This window comes from Carassius gibelio, chromosome A13, assembly GCF_023724105.1.
Source record: "Carassius gibelio isolate Cgi1373 ecotype wild population from Czech Republic chromosome A13, carGib1.2-hapl.c, whole genome shotgun sequence".
NCBI lineage: Eukaryota > Metazoa > Chordata > Actinopteri > Cypriniformes > Cyprinidae > Carassius > Carassius gibelio.
This window is the reverse complement of record NC_068383.1, coordinates 4,346,802-4,368,372: the sequence shown is the minus strand read 5'-3', so window position 1 is coordinate 4,368,372 and position 21,571 is coordinate 4,346,802. Positions and strand designations below refer to the sequence as shown.

The 21,571-nt window shown below is 35.3% G+C and overlaps 2 protein-coding genes across 2 annotated transcripts in view; one reads left to right on the top strand and one right to left on the bottom strand.

The window, feature by feature from the left end:
• Positions 1-1,153: 1,153 nt before the first annotated feature.
• On the bottom strand, positions 1,154-5,040 carry LOC128025925 (lactoylglutathione lyase). Its single transcript, XM_052612539.1, has 6 exons — positions 4,870-5,040; positions 3,996-4,078; positions 3,582-3,722; positions 3,313-3,380; positions 1,929-2,018; positions 1,154-1,511 (listed from the first exon to the last, which is right to left on the bottom strand). Exons 1-6 carry the CDS (start codon positions 4,936-4,938, stop codon positions 1,420-1,422), a joined length of 543 nt encoding a protein of 180 aa, XP_052468499.1. The 5' UTR covers positions 4,939-5,040; the 3' UTR covers positions 1,154-1,419.
• Positions 5,041-16,404: 11,364 nt separating this feature from the next.
• The window catches only part of LOC128025927 (protein archease), a 7,013-nt gene continuing 1,846 nt past the window's right edge, over positions 16,405-21,571 (top strand). The window contains exons 1-6 of the mRNA XM_052612540.1: positions 16,405-16,610; positions 17,140-17,164; positions 17,468-17,589; positions 19,577-19,659; positions 19,734-19,786; positions 21,534-21,570. Coding sequence (XP_052468500.1) covers positions 16,529-16,610; positions 17,140-17,164; positions 17,468-17,589; positions 19,577-19,659; positions 19,734-19,786; positions 21,534-21,570 — 402 coding nt within the window. The 5' untranslated portion in view covers positions 16,405-16,528. The remainder of the gene's footprint in view (positions 16,611-17,139; positions 17,165-17,467; positions 17,590-19,576; positions 19,660-19,733; positions 19,787-21,533; position 21,571) is intronic.

Genomic DNA, 21,571 nt, shown 5'->3' with positions numbered 1-21,571 from the left:
AACCATAATGAAAAAAGAAATGTAATAATGGGAGTAATAACCTGGCAACATTTTCATAAGAATATCTCATATTTCATAAGAATATTTATCTATCATTTCTTTCCCAATTGAATTGTCTCCCCAACATGCCATTTGTCCTGGTGTCCTCTACGGAAGACATGGATGAAAATGATGCCCAGTTTCAAAACAAAAAACATTATATTCTGATTAGAAACCGTCACATTTTCCTCATTGGTTTGTTAACCACAAACAATATTACAATTAGCCATATTTCAATGAGAATTAAAACATATTTTCATAAGATTGCTACAGTTGATCATTCTGTCGATATCAGTCATATTTGAAGACAAGGGAAAGGGAGTGTTTCCAATCAAACCTCTAAACATCTGATATCTCTGAACAGGACATCCAGACTTAAAACTGAGATTCACTAAAATATAACGTCCTCTACAGAGAACAGAAGTCACGGCCTGTCCCAGGGCGATATCTGTCATAATTACATGAATAAATATAATAGGACGGAGTTCTCTTACAATCACAAAGAAACTTGAATTTGCAGGAGTCTTCAAATAACTTAAAGTTAAAATATGCATTAAACAAAAACTTTTATAATTAAGATGTTATAAGCTATGAATCTCAGCTCAATGTTTCATTGTTCTTGCTGCATAAAAATGTAGAAGGCTCAAAAAAGGGGGCTTTACGACTAAAACCTGAACGGCTCTGGCAGACAGACATTAAAATAATTTTAATAGTTTATTTGGAATAACTAAATTGATACCGCTTCTCAAGAGGAAGAATGCTTATGTTACCATCTGTCTTGTTTATCATGACACAAATTTAAGAACTGGTTGGATTGCTGTCCAGCAAGATTCCTAATTTTGCCAAACCCCATTTTGTAACCACACATGAGTGTTTCTCAGCTTTTCCTGACAGCCAACTCTGCTTGAATTTAACGTATATCAGCTGTTTGAGTACTGAATCTTCTTAAACCTGGTTAAGCGTAAACCACGTGTTCTGACATGTTTGCTGCTCCATTTCCTTTAAGTTGAATTTTAAATGGGGTATACATACCTAGATTGTATCCTCCTGAAACAAACATACTACAGACTTCTTCAAATAGTCAACAACAACAACAAAAAAAAGAGACAGAAAATACTTGCTTTACTTTATTTTAACAAATAAAGACAGTTTTAAAGACTCTACGGAGGGGTCTGCATCACTTAAAAAAATATTGCATTTTAGTCATGTAAACATTTAGGGTTAGGGAATGTTTTTTTTTTTTTTTTTACAATGTAAATGTCAGATATCGTCAGTCTTGATTGTGCAATGCTTTCCATGCTGTCCACAGAACAATCCCCCATCTGTCCTTGATTATCAAAACTAGTGTCTTCTGATCAGGTCACAGCCGGACAACAGTCTTTAAGAAGTGATGGACACCATGTTGTTGGGGCTGAGGATCTCAATCCAGTAACCATCAGGATCCTGAATAAAGGCCAGGCCCTTCATTTTACCTGGCAAGACAGACACAGTTAAACAAACATGAAATAAATAAAACAGCAAGTACTTCAGTAAGTTAACTGACACGGAATATCTGGAAATCAAACACGGTTATTTTGCATTTTTAATCCAAGTTTATTTATTAAACAAAATACTATTACATGTAGAAAATGTGCATACTGTGCACATTATATACAGTATATATATATATATATATATATATATATATATATATATATATATATATATATATATATATATATATATATATATATATATTACATAATGCAGAAATAGTAAGAGTAGTATGTTAGTATGCTATTGAGAACACATGCAAATATAAAAATTCTAAATTAGCAATTTCTGTGACACTAAAATAGTTTGTTGCAGGTGTGATTCAAATAATCCCAGGATAATATAAAAGAAATTACCATCATCTGGCTTTTTTACAAAGGTCACTCCATTCTCTTCAAACAGCTTGCAGGCAGCATAGACATCCGGTACAGCAATTCCAATATGGCCTAAGACAAAAATTCATCTTTTTCATATTTTAGGTTTGATAATGTAATACAGAGATAATGCATTATTCATTTATCTAGGACTTTATTTTCACATATCTGCAATGATTTTGTTGGTGATATAAAATAATGCATGAAAAAATGTATAATGCAACATCATGATTGTCACAATGATTTCCAAATGACTTGGGTTTCACAATCCTTCCTTTGTTAGTATAGGGAGCGTTAACACGAATGATTTATTTGCATCTCTAATATAAATTTCAGAAGCCAAAACTGAAGAGGAACTAAATGTGAATTTGAATAGTGTGCATTATTGATATTGAAAAGTCCACTGAAGTCCCGTGTGACATTTTTAGTGCAATAAACTGTTGTTGAAATATATGTAAGTATTTAGCAGTTTAGCACTGTATACTGATATTGAACTGAACTGAAATTTGGAAAATATGCCCTGAATTTTATTTTAAGTAAACTTTTGAATTTACTTTGAAAAAACTGCTGTTTAGCCAAAATTATGGTTTCTATAAATTAATAATAAGCATCCTTTTAGGCTGGTTCAGTGCAAAAAAAAAAAAAAACATAAAAATACATAAATATAAAAATATATCTTATTGGAATGTTAAATACACTAACAGTCAACATTTTGGGATCAGTACATTTTTTTTTTTCAAAGAAATTAAAAATTGTATTCAGCAAGGATGTGTTTAATTTATAAGAAGTGATAGCAAAGATTTATACTGTATAATAAAAATTTATATTTTAAATAAATGCTGCTCTTTTTAACTTTTTATTCATCAAAAAGTCCTGAAAAATATCACAGGTTTCAAAACTTTTTTAAGCAGCACAACAGTTTCCAACACTAATTAATAAATCAGCATATTCTAATAATTTCTTAAGGATCAATTCCTTAAGGACACTTTATATTTGAGTAATGGCTGATGGAAATTCAGCTTTACATCACAGAAATAAATTATATTTGAAAGGATATTAAAATAGAAACTTTTATTTTATATTGTAATATGCATTTTCCAAAATTACTTACTTTTTTCTGTATTTTTGATCAAATAAATGCAGCCTTGATGAGCATAAGAGACTTCTTACCAACTCTTACTAATCTCAAACTTTTGAACAGTAATGTATATATATATATATATATATATATATATATATATATATATATATATATATATATATATATATATATATATATATATATATATATATATATATATTACAGATGTATAGTCCAGCGTGACTATAAAAAAGAGAGAAATGTTGTCATGCATGTTATATTTACCAAAGCCTCTTGGGTCTGAGTTGCCGTTGTGGTAAGACTGGCTGTCATCTGTCTCCGCGCCCCAGTTACTGATGAGAAGAAAACAGTCAAGTGAGAAATACATAAATCAGCCTCGCACTTTAGACTTCTGTTAGAAGTTCAGTTTTACAGGATCTGCACCGACATCATTCAGCTCAACTTGTTCAGATGTCGGCTGATGCTGATATCTAAAAACCAGGAAGGTTTTAATCTGTACCTTACAGCACACACACACAGACACACACACTTACTGTGTGAGCTCTATAGTGGCTCGACGGGAGAACGTCCAGGCTGTCTTCTCCTTCACATCTGAAGGAATCTCTTTCTTATCCTCATAACCCAGAAAATACTGGGAGAATCGCATGGAGGGGAAGTCAAACTTCTGTAACAGCCTACAATCAAACGTTCACATTACAAATACTTCAATGCAAGCTAGTGCATCCCATTTACACGCATTTTCAATGCTTTCTACTACAACATTTTACAATGTCTATTTTTTTTGTGTGCATGATGAAAATAAGACTGAAATGTTTTGTCGAAACATTTTTACATGCATAGTACATACAGATGTAGAACGTAGGAAGTAAAACCTAAATCTAATAAAACCTCAAGCGAATCATATCAAGTCTGAAATCTAATTTTTAATAGGGAAAAAGCTCTCTTACGTCATTCCTAGTATGCGTGTGTAGAAATCCAGGGATTTGACCGGATCCTTGACCCGCAGCATCGTCTGCTGCATCATGAAGTCCTACAGCAGTGGAATGAATGATGTTCAGGAAGAACATAACGTAAAAGATGGATAAAGTGAGGAAAAGAAATGATAAACAGAGGCATCCGAAAGTCTGAGAGTATAATGGGAGGAAAAGCATTTTGAAAATAATTTTTAATAATGGTCTCGACTTTTGAGAAACACTAAATTATTAATAGAATTCCATTTATTCAAACGATGTCATTTTCTTTTCTCTATGGATGTGATGTTACGAACTATGATTATGAATTGCTCTCTGATTTAGATGTACTTTCACAGCATCTCTTGGCTTAAAATTGCACAAATTTGGTTAAGATTACGACAAATGGAATGGAGGAAAATAGTTAAATATTCCTGATATTACTAAGTTTTCCACAATGAAAAGTTTGTGGTTGTTCTTATTGGTAATATTTGTACTTAGGCAATTCTCTGTCTGTGACTGGACGAGCCACAGGTCAATATTTCATATGTGTGAAAAGTCAAAGGTCTTCCTTACTGACTTAAATCAATCTGCAGTACAGACAGAATCAAGTCTATCTTGATTGTCACTTCCATATGACTCAGCAATACAGCACTTACAACATACAATCTTCACAAAATCAGCTGAGAAACTCACAGAGACTGAGAGATGAGGGTAATCAATGTAAAATAACTGATATCAGAGAGATGCTCTGAATCTGAGTTTGCCAGCAGTGGTCAGAGTTATAAAGTAGAACAGGGAAATGAGCAACGAGCTTCGTGTTTGATTGACAGGTCTCGCCCAAATTCTGGACTCAAGTTCAGCGTCTTACTTTAGTGATGGGGTTTCCTTCTTTACACGCAGCGGCAGCCGCTTCATTTGTCAGTCCGTGGTCGGTCATTTTCGGGTGCGTTTCGGCTTGATGGTCACTTGGCGGCTCACTGACACTTCGGCGGGCACAGGGGGCGTGGTCATTGCGTAAGGCGTCAGCGGTCTGACGTAACTGTGGGAGGGGCGATAAAATAACTGAGCTGCTGTAATTTTACGTTTCTTCCTTTAGAGAGCGATAAAGTGTCTTATACAGTCAAACAAAAAAATATATTAAAAAAAATATTCAGACACCAATTATCGATATTTTTTTTACTAGAGGGTGAAGGACACTGTAGTTCATATATTTAAGTGAGGATAGCAAAACAAAGTAAACTGTGACATATTATACCCAAAAATTCTTCATACAGTGGACTACCAGTAAAAGTGATCCAAATAAAATGTGGGACAACAATTTATTCAGACACTTTAACCTGACATGTTTTTGCTTAAGTGTTATTTGACATTATCTATGTTAATTTCTTCTGACACAGTTTAACGTCTTAAACTGTTCTTGTCATATGTTATACCACATTTTATAGGTTCTTGTATTTTATTTCCATTTTCTAAACTATAGTGAATAAATTGTGATAATGTGTGAAATGTTGAAGGTGTAATAATAAATAAATAAATAAATATCTAAATACATTTTGGTTTGAATTTACATACTAAAAAAAGAGAGTTAATGAACTAGGCCAAAAATATCATCCTTTAAGACATTCTATACAGATCCTTAATACTAACACACGTGACCACATTGAAAATACAATATTGTGTGTGTGTAAACTGCTCAGGGTATGTGGAGAGTTAAGAATGAAGATAATAAAAAAGGAAAAAAGAGGAATTTGATTAAAAAAGATTATTTACAAATCTGATAAAAATGTATTTGTATTGACGCAAGTAGAAGAACATGCAGGTAAATGTAGATATTTTGAAATGTATGTGTGTGCGCATCTATAAATATATTTTACAAATGTAATTTTGAAATAATTAAAATACAGACACATTAAAAAGTGCATTTAATTCTCCATCTTGACACAATAAACCTTAAATGGCAATAAATTAACTTAGATACTCAATAGGTGGCTTCTTTATTTTTTTTTATTTTTTTTATTTTTTTTTCCCCCTGACTCCCGTAGACTCCTTCAAGGCCTGTTAACCTTAAAAGCAGTTACTCTTGAAACATCACACATGGCTTGTATCATACGAGCACATTATTTCACTAATAAGTTCTCATGATGTCCTTGCTCTAACAGCAGCACGGAGGAGGATGAGAGTCAGAGGGTCAAAGTTCAGCAGTGCACGTGACAGAAGAGGCAGAGAGCTGAGCTTCCTGTCATCCTGATGGATGAGTGGCTCAGTTTGCAGTTATAAGTAAAGTCTCACATGATGCAATCGTAACAATATTATTTTACTGGTCACAATACAAAGAAGTTAATGTAAAAAGATTAACTTAAATACAGCTAAGAGCTCTATTATCAAACTCTAAACAGCAATATTGGAGTTTGCTTAAATCCTCAGACTTTACTTGTTGGGGAACTCTAAAACTTTCTTAGCCATTAACTCTTCCATGTCTTGTAGGATCCAATCTTTCCTGTTGTAGGTCTGTCTCTGTATCTCATGCTTAGTAAGATGTCCTTCCTCTGTCACATACAAGGTTGCTGTTTTCTTCTAGCATTCTTCCTCTTCACATCTCCACTTGAGGTTGCAATACATTTACATTTACGCATTTATCAGACGCTTTTATCTGAAGCGACTTGTAGTGCATTCAGGCTGTACATTCTTTTACCAGTATGTGTGTTCCCTGGGAAATGAACCCACAAGCTTTGGCGCCACTAACACAATGCTCTACCACTGAGCCGCAGGAACTATACAGTCTAGCCACCCCACTTGTCAACCCTTTGTGGTTGATTACAAAGCATGACGCTCATCTAACTTCATAGACAGTAAAGCTTAAGAATACAAATGATTTAAAATGGAAATATACAATTATCAATTATAAAACGTTTGCAGCAGTATTTAAATGTAAACAGTACAAACAGAAAACAAGGTAATAAAACAATAAGGGTGAATTTAGTTTTCCATGTTCATTTGTACTGGGCTACTTTTTAGTTACAGCAGCTTTCACTGTGTTGCTGTGAAGTCAGTTGTGCAGACAATTTTGGAGGCAGAGACAGACTGTTGGGAAGAACTTAAACTGCTGGAATAAGGATTTTTAAAGGGTTTGTGAAGGAAAACTTGCAGGTCAAAGGGAATTAGTGTTTAAGTGCATGTATCGCCACAAGGATGCATATAATACTACCTGCCTGAAATCGGCAGGTGTTCTTCAGGTGTCAGAGTTGGGATGCTGGACAAGTTAAACCTACAAAACAAGCAACATTAATCAAACATGGTGGTGTCAATACTCAAGAAGTAACAACGCAAATCAGAAATAAAAACAAACAATTCCTTCAATAATTTTGAAATGTCAAACTTTTTCCACAATTGCTGAAAACACCTCAATGTGTAATATAAGGTTAAAAAATTCCGTCATGTCCAAATTTAACATGAAGAGGGGTGGTCCACTGAAATATATATATACATTTATATTGAAAACTTTTCTTTTTTTTCTTTTTTTTCTTATTTGGCAGGTGCTGTTCCTTGCAGCAACAGAGTTGGACTTGAGGAATGCAGTTCGGAAGCATTTAAACAAATAAATAAAACCAATAATTAATTTCCTTTAAGTTCACTGTTGGTTGTTTTATTTGTTGAAATAAATAAAACAATGTTATCATTTATCCATAATGTTTTAATGTTAAGTGTGATAACATGCTCTTGATTTCTATTCGATTTTTTTCTTTAAAATATCTTAATATCTTTACAAAAATATTTACATATATATTTACATTTTTGTATTTTTATTATCTGAAACTGTTAAAAATTTCTGATTTTAATCATAATACTTACATTTAAGTGTATTGTATTTACTTGATTTTATTTTGTCATTAATTATTTTGTATTTGTATCATTATGTATTGTCTTACATTAGCCAAGTTGTTAAAATTATTATTTTTCTATATAAAAGCTGTATATTTCATTTGTTTGGATGGATTGCCATTTTGTTGAGGTATATATTTAGGCATTCATTAGCTGTATTTGATGACTGGTCTATTCATGGGCTATGGTTGGAAGTCTATTCAATTTTCACTGACAGCCCATATTCAGCCTTGTTTTAGCAGACATCTGGGCTGTGTTTAGACGGCTTATAGACAAATCATTTTGGAACGCATTTTGTAATCAGACTTTTAACAAGAGTTCAGGAAGTTGAATAATGTGTCATCATTAAAGTGATCAAAGCTGACCATGAAAACAGTCAAGATGCCAAATGCACGACAAAAACTTCAAAAGGCTACAATTTCAGTGAATAACAGATAGCTTTGTGTAGGCTACTGCTGTAAACAGGAAGTCTATATTACTGCAGAGTACGAATTAGATTTTTCAATAAGCCCATCTACTATTTTTGCTATATATTTTTAAATGTGTCGATTGACAAAATCAAATGCATAATACATATTAAAAAAAAATTAAGACACTAGCCTACATGTTATTTGATATAAAAATTAATTGATAATAATTGTTTAAATTAATATAATAATTTATACTTTTGACTCATCCCTTTTATTAAAAATTGTTTAACACTAGAAATACCTAGAATGGCCATAACAGTCATTCTGTCCGTTCATACTAGACTGAACTGAATGCATTATATATATATGTATATATATATATATATATATATATATATATATATATATATATATATATATATATATATATATATATATATATATACATACATATATATATATATATATAAAATAGTTAAATTAGAAGCTTCTTTTGAGGTTTTACCTTATGGTACATTTTGGAATAAGAACTTGCATAATTAATTAGCATAACTGCACAAGTTCATAGTTAATAAAATCTTTAATTACAAATTACGTTAGTTATTCAATAGAAAGAAAATTCAGTAAAACAGTGTTAAAGGTGTATGGATTTGTATTCGTAATCTTGCTCCTTGGTATAAAGGATAAAATCTGTTGGTCCTCGTCACTATCAAAGTTGCTATTCCTTATATTATACAAGCAGAATGATTGCTATGAAAGGATCGAGGCAATAAGCGCTTGCAATCATTGTGTTCTTTTTAGCAATAGTTACCTCCAAAGAAAGAAGTGAAGCCATCTTCATTATTCAGGAATGGCAGCAGGTTGGTGTGTGAGAGCATCTGCACACACACTGAGGAGAAGACTTTTGGACAAATACCTGTTGTCAAGAAGGGCAGCAAAGAAGCCACTTCTCTCCAAGAAAAATAAAAACGTTAAACATTTACTGAATGTTGAACGTCAGAGGTTGTGGTGCCTTGAAAGTCCTCACATTAATCCATGTGACTACCCAGAGGAAGTGTGCTTTACGCAACAGATGCTAATAAGAGCGTGTCTGTGTCTCCTCTCCACCAGTTGCTTGTTATTTTGTCAGAGAGTTTGGGGAAATGAAATGTTTTTGTTTATCTTTGATGACAGAGATAACTTGATAAACAATGAAGCTGACAACTTTATTAATGGCTGTTTCTGAGAAATTCTTTGCAACGCATGTCAACAGGAAACATCAAAAAAAATTTCAGATCAAATCCACATTACATAACTCCTAATAACTGTATGTCCTCCAATGTATCAAGTAGCTATACTGGAATATCAAAGTGGAGCTGAACATTATTTAATATTACACAAAATTTAAACCCTCTGTCTGTATTGCAAGTGTACTATACTCTCATTTAGCTTGGAAGCAACTTAAAACAGGAAAATGACAGCTCAAGCGAATCAAATTCATGAATTAGATAGTGAAAGAGAAAGAAAGCAGGTTAGTAGACCAAAAGAGGAGTACAATGATTTATTTCTTAAAAATGGTAATGATTACATTAATTGCGGAATCGGCTCATGTGTTGAACCCAATTAAAATAACTAAAGCTCTTAAAAGAAGTGGTTGGCAAGACTGATAGTGCAAGTAAGATATGGCAGATTACTGTTGTTGTGTCATGATAAGAAGCAACAAAAAGCTGCAGTAGGACTGAAATCTCTGCTGGGAATAAAAGTATCATGTACAATGATGGAGGAAAGGAAACGGGTGAAAGGAGTGATAACAGGGATAAGATCTGAGGTTACATTTGAGTCTATCATATAAAATCTTCTATCAGGGGCAGTAGTAGTAGATAAATTAAGTAGAAAAATTACCTGAGAAAGTGTATCTAGGATATTTGAGTACATTCCACGATCTATAAGATGCTTTAAGTGTCAGGAGTTTGGTCACGTAACTACAGTACAGTATGCAATGGAAAACAACGCTGTGCTAGATGTGGAGGAGAGCACGAGTCAGAAAGTGCATGCAGTGAACCCAAAATGTGTGATTGTGGAGAAAACCATAGTGTGGGTTATGGAGGATGTAAAGTTAGAAAGGATGCTGTGAAAGCACTAATTATATTAGTATCTGAAGGAGCATCATATGTGGAAGCTTTAAACCCGGGGTACTCAATAGGTGGACTCCGGTACGCATCCGGACCCAGGTGCGGTTAAATCTGGACCTATTTATCTTTGAGGCGTCTACTCGGTTTGGCTGCTTCATCTTTGTCCAATCACAGTAGCTGTAACAGCGTCGCTATAGCAACGTCGTCACTACGTCACTCGCTCGCTCACTCAAGGCAGCCAGAAGTATCAATCAATCAATCACCTTTATTTATATAGTGCTTTAAACAAAATACATTGCGCCAAAGCACTGAACAACATTCATTTGGAAAACAGTGTCTCAATAATGCAAAATGATAGTTAAAGGCAGTTCATCATTGAATTCAGTTATGTCATCTCTGTTCAGTTGAAATAGTGTCTGTTTTAATTTGCAATCAAGTCAACGATATCGCTGTAGATGAAGTGACCCCAACTAAGCAAGCCAGAGGCGACAGCGGCAAGGAACCGAAACTCCATCGGTGACAGAATGGAGAAAAAAACCTTGGGAGAAACCAGGCTCAGTTGGGGGGCCAGTTCTCCTCTGACCAGACGAAACCAGTAGTTCAATTCCAGGCTGCAGCAAAGTCAGATTGTGCAGAAGAATCATCTGTTTCCTGTGGTCTTGTCCTGGTGCTCCTCTGAGACAAGGTCTTTACAGGGGATCTGTATCTGGGGCTCTAGTTGTCCTGGTCTCCGCTGTCTTTCAGGGCAGTAGAGGTCCTTTCTAGGTGCTGATCCACCATCTGGTCTGGATACGTACTGGATCCGGGTGACTGCAGTGACCCTCTGATCTGGACACAGACTGGATCTGGTGGCCACGGTGACCTCGGAACAAGAGAGAAACAGACAAATATTAGCGTAGATGCCATTCTTCTAATGATGTAGAAAGTACGGTGTTATGTGAAGTGTTCCGGTTCCAGTTTACCTAATTAATGCAGCCTAAAAATCCTTTAAAGGATTTGGATATTAAAAGCATATTAGTATGTTATGTGTATGCCAGGTTAAAGAGATGGGTCTTTAATCTAGATTTAAACTGTATCTACCGATCACATCATCTGGGCCAGGCGGGCAGGCATTCTCACCATTTGCGAGTAGTGCAAATATCGATAACCGACCCTTTTTTTTTTTTTTTTGCTGACTGAAAGTGAAAATGGCATGCTCAAAGTTGGCCGTTGATAAGAAAAGAAAAGTGGATTTTGAAAACCGCGAGTTTAAGAGTGAATGGACAGAAAAATATGCATTCGTGCTCCCCGCGGGAAGCAGAAAACCAATGTGTTTAATCTGCACCGAGACGGTAGCAATCATCGAAAGTGGTAACGTAAAACGCCATTATGAAACCAAGCATGCACATTTTGAACAAAATTACCCTCAGAACACAGAGGTAAGGACCATAAAAATAAACCAGCTGAAATCATCCTATGAAGCTACAAGCAGTGTATTAGTTAGATCAGCCACACAACAGGAGCGGGCAACGGAAGCCTCACTAAGAGTAGAATGGGTCCTAGGAAAACACAAGAAATCCTTCTTTGATGCTGAAATTTTCAAGGAGTGTATGAGTGAAGTGGTGACTGCTCTGTTTGAAGGCACTCAAAAGGAAGAAATAATCCAGAAAATGAGCTAAATACCCTGTTCTGATTCCACTGCTGCAAGACGAACTGAAATACTTGCTGATGACTTGCTTGAACAACTTAGCTTTGCTATTAAAAAAGCCAAATTCATTTGGCTGTGGATGAATCCACAGACAACACAGACAATGTACAACTCATGGTCTTTGTCAGATTTTTTGATGAAGAAAAGGGAGAATTTCATGAAGATGTTTTGGGTCTCACAAACCTCCAAGGACACACAAGGGGGGATGACATTTATGAAGCAGTGACACAGATGCTTAGAGATAGAGAGATAGACCTGAAGCATGTTGTTTCCATTGCTACTGATGGTGCACCATGTACAGTATTGTTCAAAATAATAGCAGTACAATGTGACTAACCAGAATAATCAAGGTTTTTAGTATATTTTTTATTGCTACATGGCAAACAAGTTACCAGTAGGTTCAGTAGATTGTCAGAAAACAAACAAGACCCAGCATTCATGATATGCACGCTCTTAAGGCTGTGCAATTGGGCAATTAGTTGAAAGGGGTGTGTTCAAAAAAATAGCAGTGTCTACCTTTGACTGTACAAACTCAAAACTATTTTGTACAAACATTTTTTTTTTCTGGGATTTAGCAATCCTGTGAATCACTAAACTAATATTTAGTTGTATGACCACAGTTTTTTTAAAACTGCTTGACATCTGTGTGGCATGGAGTCAACCAACTTGTGGCACCTCTCAGCTGTTATTCCACTCCATGATTCTTTAACAACATTCCACAATTCATTCACATTTCTTGGTTTTGCTTCAGAAACAGCATTTTTGATATCACCCCACAAGTTCTCAATTGGATTAAGGTCTGGAGATTGGGCTGGCCACTCCATAACATTAATTTTGTTGGTTTGGAACCAAGACTTTGCCCGTTTACTAGTGTGTTTTGGGTCATTGTCTTGTTGAAACAACCATTTCAAGGGCATGTCCTCTTCAGCATAGGGCAACATGACCTCTTCAAGTATTTTAACATATGCAAACTGATCCATGATCCCTGGTATGCGATAAATAGGCCCAACACCATAGTAGGAGAAACATGCCCATATCATGATGCTTGCACCTCCATGCTTCACTGTCTTCACTGTGTACTGTGGCTTGAATTCAGAGTTTGGGGGTCGTCTCACAAACTGCCTGTGGCCCTTGGACCCAAAAAGAACAATTTTACTCTCATCAATCCACAAAATGTTCCTCCATTTCTCTTTAGGCCAGTTGATGTGTTCTTTGGCAAATTGTAACCTCTTCTGCACATGCCTTTTTTTTAACAGAGGGACTGCGGGGGATTCTTGAAAATAGATTAGCTTCACACAGATGTCTTCTAACTGTCACAGTACTTACAGGTAACTCCAGACTGTCTTTGATCATCCTGGAGGTGATCATTGGCTGAGCCTTTGCCATTCTGGTTATTCTTCTATCCATTTTGATGGTTGTCTTCCGTTTTCTTCCACGTCTCTCTGGTTTTGCTCTCCATTTTAAGGCATTGGAGATCATTTTAGCTGAACAGCCTATCATTTTTTGCACCTCTTTATAGGTTTTCCCCTCTCTAATCAACTTTTTAATCAAAGTACACTGTTCTTCTGAACAATGTCTTGAACGACCCATTTTCCTCAGCTTTCAAATGCATGTTCAACAAGTGTTGGCTTCATCCTTAAATAGGGGCCACCTGATTCACACCTGTTTCTTCACAAAATTGATGACCTCAGTGATTGAATGCCACACTGCTATTTTTTTGAACACACCCCTTTCAACTAATTCAACTAGTTGCCCAATTGCACAGCCTTAAGAGCGTGCATATCATGAATGCTGGGTCTCATTTGTTTTCTGAGAATCTACTGAACCTACTGGTAACTTGTTTGCCACGTAGCAATAAAAAAATATACGAAAAACCTTGATTATTCTGGTTAGTCACATTGTACTGCTATTATTTTGAACAATACTGTATGATTGGGAGAGAGAGGGGATTGGTGTCACGCTTGAGAGCTCACCACCCTGACCTCATGGCATACCACTGCATAATTCACCAGATGGTTTTGTGTGCCAGCCTTGGAGAAAAGTATTCAGAAGTAATGACAACTGTCATGAAACTTGTCAACTATCTAAGAGCATCTTCTGCCCTTCAACATCGTTTGTTGCGCTCATTTTTAATAGAGGTGAATGCAACATTTGATGATTTGCTCCTTCACAACAATGTCCGGTGGCTTAGTAAAGGCAAGGTACTGGAGCGATTTTGGGCACTGCGGAAAGAGCTGGAGACATTTCTATTGAATCAGAAGAGTGCAAAAGCCAAACCGTTTGTGGATTTCATGAAGAATGAAGAAGACATGGAAGTTGTTGCTTTTCTAACTGACATTACTTCCCATCTCAATGACCTTAATATAAAGCTCCAGGGCAAAAACACCACAGTGTGTGACCTCATGTCAGCTGTCCGTGCTTTCCAGAGGAAGCTGGAAGTCTTCAAATGTGTCTTACAGCAGGACCTGCTTCACTTTCCAAGACTTTTGGATCAGACTGCAGGAAAACATCACCATCACAAATATGCTGAATTCCTGGAAAAGCTGATTAAAAATTTCCAAACTCGCTCTGAAGATTTCCCTCCGGCAAAACACGTCTTGCTGTGCATTGAAAATCCATTTATTGTCAAAAATGTTGCAGAATTCTCAACTGAAGTCACAAAAGTCTTCCCATGGGCCAATGCTGCTTCTCTCCAAACAGAGCTAATTGAGCTCCAAGAAAACATAGCACTGCAGGAATCTCACTGTGACCCTGTCACCTTCTGGACGAAGATGGTTACCGCAGCAGGTGCTCCTCAGCTCCTCAGCTCCTCAGCTGTTGAAGACGGCCAGTTTTGGGGAATGCCTTTTTTGTTGTTGGAGTTCTGTGTTTGGAATTTGACGGTCACTTTTGTGGACCTCAGACTGAATGGAAAATTCGTAAGTGGACCTTTCAAATTTATATTTGAGTACCCCTGCTTTAAACAGTGTCCAAAAAAATCTGAAGAGGAGTGCAGGAAAAATAGAACTGGTGTAAAAATCCTCTACAGTGGATGAACAAGTAAGCAGTCGAAGAATAAATGACAATGCAGTGTTGATTGATAAGATGTCATTCAATGCAGTTACGGCGGAAGTCGTCAGTTGCTCAGCACAAAAAGAAAGAATCAGAATAATCCTGAGGGGAGCTGGGAAATATTTGGATGTGGAAGGAGTAACGGTGGATCAAGTAAATGAGAAATTAAAGGTTCAGATCTCAAATACACAAACAGTATGTGGTGAATCATAATGATCTTATAAGTGATATCGATATTAGCACCACAGTGGCTCTGCCAGTATATAAACCTTGGCTTTTTTCTATGCCAACAGTTGATTTGCAAATATTTAATTTAATAAATGAAAACCAGAAATATGTTCCAAAAGAGACAATAGTGCAGCAGCATTTAGATTTAGTCATTACTTTCAGTTTTTACAAATGCATACAGATGGTTCTAAACACCCAGAAACTGCTGCCATGTATATTCCTCACTTTAAATATAAATCTGCTAACAAGAACTGCTAAAAATTGTATATGCAGAAAAGATGATCTCTATTCAGATAGCTTTACGGCAACTGAGAATTATAGCATAATTTTTTAATGGGTGCCTGCTCATGTTGGAGTGGAAGGAAATGAGGAGGTAGACAAGATAGTGAAACAGGCACACAAATACTACATGTACCCTCGAGTAAATCAGAAATGAAAGGTTTCATTTAAATAGCTGTCAGAAAGATATGGGAAGAGAGATGGGATAAAGCTAACAAATGGCGACATTTGTGTAATTATATATATATATATATATATATATATATATATATATATATATATATATATATATATATATATATATATATATATAATATATATAAGTGATTTTAATATATATATATAAACAAGTAGGCCATGTAAGAACTGCTAATAGATATCTCGATTAAAAATTTTGGACATTTTGCACTTAATAAATCACTCCAGATGACAGAAAGACATGAATCTAGTTAATTTAATCATTGTGGGGACTTGTACTAGAAACTGTAGAGCATGTGCTGATAGGGCATATGAAAAGGCATTCATGATATCAATTTTAAGACATTACAGAATGTGTTAAACAGTTGTCATAAAGGTTATAAAGCTCTTATTAATTTTTTAAAAAGAACAAATGTACAGTATATAATAAAATATTAGTAAAAGGATTAAATGCTTGATATGATCGCCTCCAAAAGCTGGTTTGCTAACCGCCATAAAACATAAAAAGAAGGGAAATTAGTAATTTAACAACAAGGGAATGGGACTTTTACGATGAAAATGAAACCAGAAGCAAGTGCACTCTTATGTCTACAGTTTCTGCCTTCGCACTGCATGACTAGCATGTTATCACGGAAAGACCAGTTACAGAACATTAAAATCACTTAACAGAAGAACCGCGGAACAATGAATGACCGCGAACTTGATCTCACAGAAGCGCAAAAAGCTACAAAGTCAAAGTATCCTCCCATCACCAGGAAATACGAGTGTAAGTGGATTCGAGTTCACTTTCTATTCCGCATGTCATGTAAATCGAGTAGAACACAAACAAAACCTTCTTAAACTAAATGTAAAAGCGCTGGAAATACCAACTTGTAACACATACTTGTCATACATAAGAATCATATGTAGGTTAAGTCATGAACGCTACAGAAACGCACTTTAGTAGCAAAATGATTTGAAAGCTCATGAATATTAATTAGATCACGTGATACGACGGCGTATTTGACGTCAGCACACAAAATAGTATCATTTCAATTTATTTTGTATTATTTTAAAATAGTTTCATTACAACCATCAGATTAATAATGCGAAATGTGTATGACGTAGGAATGGAGATAACGAGGCTTTTCGAAAATGTTTGAGTCACTGAAACACGCCCACACATGTATCGTGATGTCGAAACATACAGTGTAGTAAAAAGTTTCATTCTGTGATTGTTCGGTGTTTTCACTTTCACGCTTATATTTATATGGGTTAGCAGCATCATTAAATAAATATTCGGTTTTCTGTTCCAGATCTTGATCATACTGCAGATGTCCAGTAAGTATTTGCCTGTGACTAGTGCACTGTTACTTAAATCAAATGCAAAAATAACATGAAATGTCAGAAGATGCACTAATGGTGAACACAAAAACAAAGAGAGAGTCATTTGTAAGGATATGAGAGTCATTCCTGAATCACTTTTCCAGTGCCGCCAGAATCTTTTTCAATGCTTTCAACATTCCTTAACGCGTGACCAAAGTTTGGTCAATGTATTATGGTTGGTTACTCGGAATGAATGGAAGAATTAATGTGTGAGTGTTTGCAGCATACCTTTGAGGCATTCCCGGTTTTTCACTGTAGGATTCATTCATGGGGTGATTCTCTGGAAGAGGCGTTTGAACAGTGTGCAATGGGGATGTTTGGCTACATGACGGACACAGAAACTGTGGAACCCATTGACACTCTAGAAGTAGAATCAGAAGGTGAGTCAATTCTCAGTCATGTACACACAGAGTTCAGTCATTTATGGGAGTGATGACCATTTTTTACAACCAAATTAAATCCTGAAAAATTCAGGTTGTGACAGGCGGATTTACAAAAATTCTACACAGTGGTACAGAACTAGTTGTTAATGTTGTATTTTAACATGCACCAGAGATGTGTCTCTCTTCTCAGGAATATAAGCTTTCACTTACTTGTCAGAAAAAAAAAGAAAAAAAAAAAATCACTAAACAGGCCAATTATAAAACTAAATAAATCCAAATGCTATAAATTGTCCAAAATATTGAATAATGCCAAAATACCTGCCCACATTAATAAAAACATAAACCTGATTTCTTTATGAACCTTTACCAATCAACAAGCCATAAGAACCTTCTAAGGTAAAGACATGGCAACACAATAGCATGTTCTGAATCAGTCTTTTAAACAACAAACACAATGAGTCTTTTAACAGTGGTTTAGGTACCATTTAAAAAAAAAAAAAAAACAAGTCTTAAATAGCTGAAAAAAAAAAAAAAACATGAGAGGCCAAGGTGTTAGTCATTGCAATTTTGGTAGTGAGTCATGTTTCATACACATGAAATTGTTAAGACCCGTATTTAAATTAATTTATCATTTCTACATCTTAAAAGCTTCGAGGTCTGACCTCATTTTAAAGGTTGCAAGTTGTCTACACAGTCTAGAAAAAATATAATTACATAAATGAAGTAGATTCTGTCATCAATTACGCATCTCCATGTTGTTGCAAAGTGGTATGACCTGCTTGGGAGTGGCAGACACTAAAATGGACATTTAAAGCTATAAACATGACTTCATATGACCAAAATATATTGCATGAATTATAAAAACCACATTTATAGAGCTTTATTACTCTGTTTGCCTTTTATTCAGCACAATATTGAAAAATGAAAGAACTGTTTTTGCTATTCAACAGTAAAATGACATTGTTCTTTTTTTTTTTTTTTATTAACTTTACTGGATATATTACTGACTCCAGCATTAAAGGGATACTCCACCCCATAATGAAAACTTTGTCATTAATCACTTACCCCGATGTTGTTCAAAACCTGTAAAAGCTTTGTTTGTATTTGGGACACAATTTTAGACATTTTTGATGGAAACTAGGAGGCTTGATACTGTCCCATAGACTGCCAAGTAAAATACACTCTCAATGTCAGCGTACGCTCTTCTGGATCAGCAGAACCACAAGGATATGTTTTTTAATGTATATTTACACTTTGATTTGAAAGAAAACTGCTGAAACAGAACAGCGTAAGCTGCCTGCATTCAGGTCATAATCTCCAAAATGGTGCTATGCTGATATGGAGAGAAACCGAGGAGATGAATTGTTGAATAAAGTCATTCTTTTTGTTTTCTTTGTGTACAAAAAGTCTTCTCATCGCTTCATAATGTTACAGTTGAACCACTGATGGCAGATGGATTATTCTGATGATATCTTTCATACTTTAATGGACATCTAGAGTGTATTTTACTTGGCAGTCTATGGGACAGTCTCAACTGGGACAAGTCTCCCAGTTTTCATAAAAAAAATATCTAAAATTGTGTTCTGAAGACAAACAAATATTTTACGGGTTTAGAACAATTAATGACAAAACATTCATTTTGGGGTGGAGTATCCCTTTAATTGCTTGTTTGGAAATTGTTACTGTTGCTTCTATATTTGTTATTGTTGCTTCTATAAGTTTTAAATTATTTAAAATAGTTTTATTAACATAATTTAAATTTAAAAAGCAAAAAAAAAAAAAAAAAATAGAATAGAATAGAAAAACCATAAAAGCTGACATCATATTTTTGAGTTTGTTATGCAAAGGAAGGGCTTGAGAACCACTTCTTGCCACAAGAAACTTAATAAATGTAATTTTGTTTTCATTATTTGACAAACCATTGTGCCAGGGCTGATACATTAATGACAGTAAAGGCGTGATGACCCTTATCTTGTTGTTTCAGGCGAAGACATGGAGTCACTCCTTTTTCATTTCTTAGATGACTGGCTCTTTAAATTCAGCGCTGATATCTTCTTCATTCCCAGGGTATTGTGCACACATTGGCATTAGATTTCCATAGTCTTTTCCTTTTCCCAACAACCTGTTGTTTTGTATTGCAGGAAGTGAAGGTGTTGCACATTGACCGACTGCAGTACAGAATCCGCTCGATAGGGTGAGTCTTTCGTTGTACGACCACGGAGCTCCCACAGATGCTCAGCCAAACCACTGAACACTAGCCTTTTGTGTCTGAACACGAATGAACTTCTTGGATGTTGAGCAGGTGTTTTTTTTTCACAGCTTTCAGTCAGGCTTGGTATTCATAGCCAGACAGGAAACCTGGTAAAAAAAAAAAAAGATTAGCAAAAATATTGAACTGTAGCCTAGTGGAAATGGGCTGGATCTTGTTTTTTTTTTTTATATATATAATGCCATTTATGTTTTTGTTAAAGGGATTGTTCACCCAAAAATACAATTTTGATATTTATCTGCTTACACCCAGGGCATCCAAGATGTATGTGACATTGTTTCTTCAGTAGAACACAAATTATGATTTTTAGCTTCAGTCTTTGCTTTCTCTCAGCTGTACAATGGAAGGCAAATGTTAACAGAATCTATGAGAGTGAAAAAAAAAACACACAGACAAATCCAAATGAAACCCTGCGGCTCGTGATGATACATTGATGTGTAAGGACACAAAACGATCGCTCTCTGCAAGAAACTGAACCGTATTTATAAATGGGGTTTTAATTTTTTTTTTTTTTTTACCTCTGTTCGGTTCACGCAATGACCGAACTGTTAGAACTCTTGTGAATGCGCTTCACAGCAGCAAGTGCATGAGGCTTCTTCTTCTTGCATTATGGCAGATCGCAGACTTATAAGTGCATTGCTGTCACATCTCTCAAATGGATCTCTCATCAGTTTCAGTATATATAAAAAAAAACAATTTCTAGATTTGCCATATAGTGTGTGTATTTCTTTACTTGAGTATACTAAACATAGGTTTGTTATATGCTCTTTGGCTATAGATTGGAGACCCTATTGGTTCAGATACTATGCAACCTGTTGTTATCATGCTTTACGTATTCATGCATCTGAGAATGCAGCAAAAATAGAGACATTGACTGAGAAATGGCTAAAATGAAATGACTTTCTTCACATTCATTGTTAACTTTTAGCTCTGTGCATATTGGGGGGAAAGCAGTGGGTGAGGAAAGAGCTTCATAGGAATTTCATTTTGACTGAATTTCCCGTTCATTTGACTCACATGGAAAAAAATCAGTAAACTTTCACTGCATGCTTTCCTCTTCTCAGAAGGAGGCCCCACATTCTCCACAAGGGTCTGACTTTTCCAGCTAACACCTTTTAGTAGTGTGTAAACAGTCTGGAATTTCAGTTCAGAGTCTGCCTTGCCTTCTGAGAACTACAAATATTAAATTATCTTTGCCTAAAATAAATGTTAAAGGGATAGTTCATCCAAAAGTGAAAAAAGATTATTTACTCCGCCTCTTGCCATTTCAAACCAGTATGAATTTCTTCTGGTAAATACTGAAAAATATATTTTGAAGAATGTGGTTAATCAAACAGTTTCTGGTCCCCATTGACCTCCACAGTATTTTCTTTCCCTCATACATTTTTTTTTAGATTATTCAAATGTATGGTTCTTTTAAAAAAACGTTCTTTGGGGAACCAAAATGTTTTATTCTATAGCATCACTGTGAAAATCCCCCTTCTTTAAGAGTTACTTTGTAAGTCATTTTTGGGAACTGTACCTTTAAATAAATCTGCATTTAAATTCAACAGCAGCATTTTGAGAAATTCAGGATGGGGCCTTGATTCCCTCTTCAACTGATTCCGTATGTAGGATTCTTTCATGTTGTGTGACTGTTGCCAAGTTTAATTCATTTTTTTTTTTTTTATAGGTGGGGTGAAGAATTTAACCTGAGTAAGCATCCACAGG